Here is a 9,749-nt window from a genome sequence, read left to right as displayed (position 1 = left end):
GAATGGAGGAATGAATGAAAGAACGCACAAATGAACGAACGAACGAATGAATGAACGAATGAATGAATGAACGCATGAATGAATGAATGAATGAATGAATGAATGAATGAATGAATGAATGAATGAATGAATGAATGAATGAACGAACGAACGAACGAACGAACGAACGAACGAACGAACGAATGAATGGGTTGTACAATTTGTTAATTCCGGAAACGTTTTGAACCATACAAAATGCACCGTATCGCAATCTTATGCAAATCGTCTACAGAGAATAAAAAAATGAATATGGTCAAAAGATTACTACTTCTTTGAGTGCCATCTAACAGTTCCTGTAATGGACAACGGAGAGAGTGCCATGGATATACAACTTCTCTATTATTACATGAGCGATGTTTCAGTGTAGCTACTAACACCGTTATCAAGCAAGAACTTAAACCGTTTTTTTAAAAAATGATTATGAGGGACGTTTGCTAATGCCATAAATACTTATCTCAACATCATTACAGGACAATCTGAAGCATGCCCTGGAGGAATTGCTACACTGATGACAAATTATGAAATTACTGGCAAAAGTAGCGACGCTGGCTTCGTATGGGTCCGACCTGGTGCCCGGTACGTCGTCACCTGCAACCCCAACTGCAGCTCTGTGGCTGGATACAGCGCAACAAGGAACAGTACGAACACTACCCTAACCATAGAGTCAGTCATGTGTAGGGACGAGGGTGTGTGGATGCTCATGGATGCAAATGATGTCAATGAGATTCGTACACCTGTGTGTCATCTCTCATTAAGAGAAGGTTAGTACACCCGTATTTACAGAATGCATTGCACACAGTGTGACTGTTCTGCCTGTTTGTCCATCTGTATTTGCAGGAAGTATTACACACAGTGTAACTAGTCTGCCTCTTTGTCATCTCTCAGCAAGAGAAGGTTGGTACACCCGTATTTACAGAAAGCATTGCACACAATGTCATTGGTCTGCCTCCTTGTCATCTCTCAGCAAGAGAAGGTTGGTACACCCGTATTTACAGAAAGTATTGCACACAATGTGACTGGTCTGTCAGTTTGTCATCTCTCAGCAAGAGAAGGTTTGTACATCCGTATTTACAGAAAGTATTGCACACAATGTGATTGGTCTGCCTCCTTGTCATCTCAGCAAGAGAAGGTTGGTACACCCGTATTTACAGAAAGTATTGCACACAATGTGACTGGTCTGTCAGTTTGTCATCTCTCAGCAAGAGAAGGTTGGTACATCCGTATTTACAGAAAGTATTGCACACAATGTGATTGGTCTGTCAGTTTGTCATCTCTCAGCAAGAGAAGGTTGGTACATCCGTATTTACAGAAAGTATTGCACACAATGTGATTGGTCTGTCAGTTTGTCATCTCTCAGCAAGAGAAGGTTGGTACATCCGTATTTACAGAAAGTATTGCACACAATGTGACTGGTCTGTCAGTTTGTCATCTCTCAGCAAGAGAAGGTTGGTACATCCGTATTTACAGAAAGTATTGCACACAATGTGACTGGTCTGCCTGTTTGCCATCTCTGAGCAAGAGAAGGTTGGTACATCCGTATTTACAGAAAGTATTGCACACACTGTGACTGGTCTGCCTGTTTGCCATCTCTCAGCAAGAGAAGGTTGGTACATCCGTATTTACAGAAAGTATTGCACACAATGTGATTGGTCTGCCTGTTTGCCATCTCTCAGCAAGAGAAGGTTGGTACATCCGTATCTACAGAAAGTATTGCACACAAGTTCATTGGTCTGTCAGTTTGCCATCTCTCAGCAAGAGAAGGTTGGTACATCCGTATTTACAGAAAGTATTGCACACAATGTCATTGGTCTGTCAGTTTGTCATCTCTCAGCAAGAGAAGGTTGGTACATCCGTATTTACAGAAAGCATTGCACACAATGTGATTGGTCTGTCAGTTTGTCATCTCTCAGCAAGAGAAGGTTTGTACATCCGTATTTACAGAAAGTATTGCACACAATGTGACTGGTCTGTCAGTTTGCCATCTCTCAGCAAGAGAAGGTTGGTACATCCGTATTTACAGAAAGTATTGCACACAATGTGATTGGTCTGTCAGTTTGTCATCTCTCAGCAAGAGAAGGTTGGTACATCCGTATTTACAGAAAGTATTGCACACAATGTGACTGGTCTGTCAGTTTGCCATCTCTCAGCAAGAGAAGGTTGGTACATCCGTATTTACAGAAAGTATTGCACACAATGTGACTGGTCTGTCAGTTTGTTATCTTTTGACAAGAGACGTTTGGTACATCCTTATTAACAGGAATTAATAAATAGTTGCCTTTAATTCAGGTTTGCTTTCTATTTCGCCAACAAAAAGTGTGGCGTGAGGAACTTGGTTTGGCCACCATCCATCCTGTTACATTAATTTATCAGGAAATGCTCTTTAAAATAGAAGTCTGTTTTGTGGAAAGCGGGAGACGGACACAAATCTGTAGATGCAATATTGTAGAGAGTCATGGGAATTGTTTTTATTCATTTTGCAAATGAACATGGGGGCAAGCTGTACATGCAGTTATCGTGATCAGTTTCCGATTTCCATATATCATCAGGGGATAAAAGTCCGACAGAGGTCACAACTGAATAGAGCACCATAGAAAATACGTTTGGGCGTTTAAGGACATTCCGACAGAAGTATTTAAAATTATAGTTCCTATGTCAACGTTTTGTTTCATACTTGCGTATTCCAGTGACAACCTGCAGACCCAATATCAACATCACAACCGCGACTATGTCGACAGCAGCACGTATACCAGTGACAACCAGCAGCCCCAATATCAACATCACAACCGCGACTACTTCGACCGCAGCACGTATTCCAGTGACAACCAGCAGCCCCAATATCAACATCACAACCGCGACTACGTCGACCGCAGCACGTATTCCAGTGACAACCAGCAGACCCAATATCAACATCACAACCGCGACTACGTCGACCGCAGCACGGATACCAATGACAACCAGCAGCCCCAATATCAACATCACAACCGCGACTACGTCGACAGCAGCACGTATTCCAGTGACAACCAGCAGCCCCAATATCAACATCACAACCGCGACTACCTCGACAGCAGCACGTATACCAGTGACAACCAGCAGCCCGAATATCAACATCACAACCGCGACTACGTCGACCGCAGCACGTATTCTAGTGACAACCAGCAGCCCCAATATCAACATCACAACCGCGACTACGTCGACCGCAGCACGTATACCAGTGACAACCAGCAGCCCCAATATCAACATCACAACCGCGACTACGTCGACAGCAGCACGTATACCAGTGACAACCAGCAGCCCCAATATCAACATCACAACCGCGACTACGTCGACCGCAGCACGTAATCCAGTGACAACCAGCAGCCCCAATATCAACATCACAACCGCGACTGCGTCGACTGCAGCACGTATTCCAGTGACAACCAGCAGCCCCAATATCAACATCACAACCGCGACTACCTCGACAGCAGCACGTATACCAGTGACAACCAGCAGCCCCAATATCAACATCACAACCGCGATTACGTCGACTGCAGCACGTATTCCAGTGACAACCAGCAGCCCCAATATCAACATCACAACCGTGACTGCGTCGACTGCAGCACGTATTCCAGTGACAACCAGCAGCCCCAATATCAACATCACAACCGCGACCACGTCGACAGCAGGACGTATACCAGTGACGACCAGCAGCCCCAATATCAACATCACAACCGCGACTACGTCGACAGCAGCACGTATACCAGTGACGACCAGCAGCCCCAATATCAACATCACAGCCGCGACTACGTCGACCGCAGCACGTATATCAGTTAGCATTATCATGAACATGGTATTTGTGTGGCTTGTAATACCGATGGCAATCATTGTCGTCTTCATGGTCGCCGTCTGCCGAATCAGGAATACACGACCACAGTTATATATGAATGAAGCAGACAATACGGAGCAATCAAAGCTCGTTGTGAATGGAATATTACTGATGTGAAGAATAAGCAGGGGACTCAGGAATACCTGCAGCCACTACTTGGTAATAATAATACTAATAATACTAATAATAAAGTCTATTTATATTGCGCTGGGGTCCATCCACAGAGGTGCATGCTCAAGGCGCTACAATAGTCACAGATGAGAAATTCACGGGAGGAGATAGTTCGTGGGGATAGAACTTTCTAAAGAGAAAGGTTTTTAGGTTGGTTTTGAATGTCTCACGGTTGGGGATTCTTTAATGTTCTGAGGTAGTAGGTTCCATAACTGAGGTGCTGCTACTTGAAACGATCTGTTGCCGCAGAGTTGGAAAACATTGTATGATATCAGTACCATCAATGGAATTGGAAAGTATGTCCATTTTTCATCTGTAAAGTTCGATTTTGAAGATGGAGGAACTTCGGTTGGAGTTAAGTGTTAATGGATACTATCTACATGTTCACTCACACAGATGTCATTGAAAGACTGCCATTCGACACTCGTACAGCAAATCTGAAAGTGTAGCAAAGGCTTGTTCCTGAACCAGGATGTAAATATGTTTTATAATTATTAAAAATGCACACATCTTGAATATCCCCATGAAGGTTGGAAATTCACTCAATACAAAATTATGCCCACTGGAATAGCCCATGAGTCGGGTATAGCATCACCAGACAATGTCAACGGTTAAAAAGGATGAACGTTGGCTCACTGACATTCCATGGAATCGTCCATGTCAATATCAGCGCTTGGTTAGTCTCAAGAGTACCACGAGGAAAGAAGAAGATCGATTGAGTAAAGAATCAGTCAGGTGTTGTGTATATAGGGAAAGACAATGAAACATTCTGTATTAGAGGCTGTAGGGATGTTTTGTGTCTGGTTTTGTCAACATAGCTCTTTAATGAAATAATTTTATGTGGCTTTATGCTGTAGTATAAATAAAACATGTCTCAAATGTTATATGAAGAACGAAAACTAGGTCATCAAAATGTCCATTGTTGTTTAACGCCGCACTCAGCAATATTCCAGCTATATGGCATCCGTCTGTACATAATCAAGTCTGAACCAGACAGTCCAATGATCAACAGCAAGAACATCGATCGACGCAGTTGGGATACGATGACACGTGTCAACCAAGTCAGCGAGCCTGACCGGTCGATCCAGTTAGTCGTCTCTTACGACCAGCATGGGTTACTGAAGATAAAGTTTAACCCGGATCTTCACGATTCCATTTTAGTATGGGTTTTCTATTTGTATCTGAATAAAGTCACCAGTATAGTTTAGATTGTAGGATTCGTCCTTGCTTTGTGTGTCAGTCGTTAAACCTACAACCGACCAAAAACTCCATATACGAGGTTTTAAAAAATCTTGACAGTGGATAAGATATTGTACCCGTAATGTTCACGGATGAAAGTTTACTATACGTAGACGGTTTCTGTGAAAACCCGAGGTGCTTACTGCTTATTTTCAGAAAAGGCTTTAAATTTAATGTTGTTTCAATTTAAATATTCCCATGAAGCATGCTTCTTTTTTCGAACAGGAAAATACAAAACAACCTAATGCCGAGTTGCTTACGGTTTTTAGGGTAATATGCAGCATAAATATATTTGTCCGAACCAGAAATGACACAATCGAACGTAAGACAGCAGGAATGTCCTTTTGGCATGAAGCAGAACATTGCTAATCCATGCTGCTTGCTGTTCTGAGATATACTGACCTAGATAGTACATATACAGTATTTACAAACATGCATTTTCAATTTTATACATCTTAATTTCATATACATTTGTGGTCATGTTCTGCTTCAGAGATTCTAATTATAACGGAAACCGGAACTGACGTTATTCAGACCAGATGTGTAACTGCTTTGTGTTTACTGAGTTAAGCCAAGGCGAATATTATTTCACTTGTCTATTTTCTTTTGGAATGAAGTGTGATGGTGGAGCCTCGTGTTTATGGTGTTCGCTTGTCACGGGTTCTATTCCCCACAAGAAGACAATTTGTGATCCCAATTTTCGGTGTCAGTGATATTAATAGAGTTTTGCTGATAGTTGCGCAAATCTATACTGACTCAATCATTTTGTAAGAAAAGTGAGGTACTGTAAATATACCTCAACATCAAAACATAACTTGGCATTCCAGATGCTTCAATCCTTACGTGGATGTTTGAACGTACATTTTGTTGGTGTCCGTTGTTGTTTTCGAGGTCTCTTCAATCTTGTTTTCCGAAACCGGAACGAGTTTTGTTCTATATCCTTATTCAAATGTCTCGTTCGAAGAAGAACGAACGAAAAATATAAATGTGTCGAAAGGTAACACCCTCGATAAACTCCAGAATAGACGTTCCGATAAATCTCTACTAGTACCCTGGATGCATCTACGGCTCGGCACGATAAGTTTATTGCCTCACCTGAATGAATAGTGAAAGCCGAACAAATCCTCTGTAATGCTGCGACGTAAACACTTGAGAGATTTTACTGCAACTTCATCACATAGTTATTTAATAACATTTCCGTGTATAACAAAATACGTGCTCTCCACTAAAAACTTCTACAGTACACCAGACAGACAGTAGATGTATATGATGGACACGTTATATTTGGGTGTACCCGTGAAGATCCGGGTTAGAATTGGTCTTCAGCAACCCATGCTTGTCGTAAGGGGCGACTAACGGGACCTGGTGGTCAGGCTCGCTGATTTTTTGTTCACACATGTCATCGTATCCAAATTGATCCGGGTTAGAATTGATCTTTAGTAACCCATGCTTGTCGTAAGAGGCAGCTAACGGGATCGGGTGGTCAGACTAACTGACGTGGTGACCGATGTCATCGTATCCCAATTGCGCAGATTGCTGCTCATGTTTTTGATCACTGGATTGTCCGGTTCAGACTCGATTTTGTACAGGCAGCCGCCATACAGCTGGACTATTGCTGAGTGCGGCGTTAAACAACAACCAAACCAAAAATATAATTCGGTGTATGACATATGGCCGATATTACCTACATGTATATCAAACTTATCAGATTATATCGTATTTGTATGTCCTTTGATTGGTGCCTATCAGATTAGCGTTGTTTGATCTCCAAGATGCCATGTCACTTGTCACGGCCATCACGCTTTCAAGTACATGTCCTCGCGTTATTCGCTCTGGACGTGGGATACTATAGTTTTGCCTCAATTGGTAGGCCAAAGGGGGATAACTCTCTCTTCGGCCGGAAATGGTCAACTTGTCATGTGATGAATTCCCCTTGTCCTTCGTGTTATATTAATCGTTGTAATTCCCAGATGGTACTGAGTGAGTGAGTTGGGTTCTACGCCGCAGTTAGCAATATTCCAACAATATCGCTCGGGGGACACCAGAAATCGGCTTCACGCATTGTACCTATGTGGGGAATCGAACCCGGGTCTTCAGCGTGACGAGCGAACGCGTTAACCATTAGCCTACCTCACCGCCCCTTGAGATGGTACTAACCGTGTCATCGAATGTAACAGATACATTTTGAGTAAACGTGTTACATGTTCACATATGTGTTATGTTACAAGAATCTAAATCAGTGTAATCTTTAATCACAGGGACATTTTACAATATCACTTGTATAAAATCTCTTGCCGAATTTTCTAAATGCTCGTTTCATGAATGCTTTGGTTGTTTCTACACTAGCTGTGATAAAAACATGGCGCACTGGTCATATCTCGAACCCAACGAGTCGAAGGAAATTAACAGCCCACGAAGCGTAGTTTTACACTCTTTTAAATACACAAACAACAGAGAGGGGACATTTGAAGAAGTATAGCACAGTCAAATCACAGCGTTCAGGCTTAGTGAGGGAAGATAGCCAGCAGATACTGGGTTTTGTCTAAGGGACGCAACTCTACACATTAACTTGTGGCTCCTTACCAATGTTCCATGTGTACCATTAGAATGCAGGATGTGAAAGTTTGGAGTACAATTGATGTATACATGTTGTTTAATGACACACACAGGTATATTCTATATTTCAACTGACTGACTGACTGAGTTTTAGTTTTACGCCGCTTTTAGCAATATTCCAGCAATATCACGGCGGGGGACACCAGAAATGGGCTTCACACATTGTACCCATGTGGGGAATCGAACCCGGGTCTTCGGCGTGACGAGCCAACGCTTTAACCACTAGGCTACCCCAACGCCCCTTATATTCCAACACTCTGAGGTAGAATTACGAACATAAAACATTCCATAATTGACAGTAACAATTTTATTAATACAATACAAGAGCACTACAATGATTGACTTCTAATAGCACTTCATTTTACATCAAATACGACACTTCACAGTGTTACAGCATCATCATAAAACAGATATTCACGTAAGACATCTTATACAAAAATAAGTGATTTGATACTGAAGCGGTGTAGTACTGTTATAATATATGTTAAACAGATCAAGATTTTTAGTCGGCTTCTGCTATTTGTAACCTTCGTGTCATTCTGGGACCATGTTACGAAATGACCTAGTGCTGATAAACACTTGACACGCAGTTGATGTGATTGCCCCTGGGAACAGACAGCTTAGTGTGGGGCACGTCATTGTTAGTTATACCGGAAAAACAACTCAGATAATCAGGATCAGGATTTCGTTTTACGCATCGTGTTCGTTGACAAGAATCATCCATTTAATCCGAAAACCATTCCGTCAGATGAACACCAAATGTGTTTTGGCTGCTTTTGATTTATCACTGTCAGTGAGCCTGTACCTTGTAAAAGATACATTTCTCACATACATAAGTAGAGGATTTAATGGTATTTGATTATGACAAATATATGTTGGCCATGGTTGAGGTTCAGATTGAATTCGACGTTCATAGCTCATGGCGATTTCGTCCATGTTTCATCTATTTGGACGTGATGGCGTTACAGTACAGGGATATTAATCACTAAATAAAACAACAGTTTAAGTTTGTTTCGCATGGACGGCAAACAATGTCAACACAAAGGAGGTGTATAACTCCGGACGATTCGTGGATAAAGAAACGTGTTTCCGCTACTGCTCATTGTTCTATTTTTCGCGTCCCACAATGTCGCCGAAAACGGTCTCATACCTAGATATCGTTGCGGTAGGCCGTTATCGTCATCATCATCATCATCGTCGACGTCATCATCATCATCATCGTCGTCGTCGTCGTCGTCGGCGGCGGCAGCGGCGTCATCACCATCATTTTCGTCGTCGTCATCGTCATCATCATCGTCGACGTCATCATCGTCGTCGTCATCATCGTCATCATTGTCATCATCATGGAATCGCATATTAAACTGTATCTGTATACAATAAATATATCGCAGCATGACACAAACAAGACTACTTCCATTTGCGGGGTCATCTCCTTGTCCGGTTCCACGTGCACATAACCAAACAGTGAGGAAGGCACTAGGAACGGTCTCGTCATGTCAAACATACATTCGTACACTCTGTTGCGTGAATGCCACGTCTCTAACCTCATTTTAACCTCATTTCTGACGGTAGACACGTGTCTGTTTGCAAACAATGTAATCAAATGAGGTGCAAATTGTCCTGTGTCTTGGAGTAAACTTGGATGGATAATATAACCTCACAATACAGTGTTCATCTGAACACAAATCAAACATTCGTGAAAGGTCATTTAGTTCCGGAAAATTGCCGACTGACATTGTACGTTGGTTACGGAGAGATGCAAGTGTCGCCGTATTCGTGGTCGCAATGTAACTGCATCATGTTCAACTCCGTTTGTGAAACA

The 9,749-nt window shown here is 42.3% G+C and overlaps 1 protein-coding gene across 1 annotated transcript; it reads left to right on the top strand.

The window, feature by feature from the left end:
* The first annotated feature begins 547 nt into the window (after positions 1–547).
* Positions 548–3,849, top strand: LOC124268362 (putative cyclin-dependent serine/threonine-protein kinase DDB_G0272797/DDB_G0274007). Its single transcript, XM_046703336.1, has 3 exons — positions 548–702; positions 2,724–3,374; positions 3,438–3,849. Exons 1-3 carry the CDS (start codon positions 548–550, stop codon positions 3,847–3,849), a joined length of 1,218 nt encoding a protein of 405 aa, XP_046559292.1.
* The last annotated feature ends 5,900 nt before the right edge of the window (positions 3,850–9,749 follow it).

This window comes from Haliotis rubra, unplaced genomic scaffold (genome assembly GCF_003918875.1).
Source record: "Haliotis rubra isolate DU_JTF1 unplaced genomic scaffold, ASM391887v1 Scf1374, whole genome shotgun sequence".
NCBI classification, from domain to species: Eukaryota; Metazoa; Mollusca; class Gastropoda; order Lepetellida; family Haliotidae; genus Haliotis; species Haliotis rubra.
Note: the sequence above shows the minus strand (reverse complement) of the source record. Positions and strands in the feature narration are given on the sequence as shown.

Coding starts and splice junctions, on each gene's coding strand:
- LOC124268362 (XM_046703336.1), top strand. CDS start 548: ATGACAAATTATGAAATTACTGGCAAAAGTAGCGACGCTGGCTTCGTA. Junction 703..2,723: donor AACACTACCCTAACCATAGA/GTCAGTCATGTG, acceptor TGCGTATTCCAG/TGACAACCTGCAGACCCAAT. Junction 3,375..3,437: donor GACTACGTCGACCGCAGCAC/GTAATCCAGTGA, acceptor CGTCGACTGCAG/CACGTATTCCAGTGACAACC.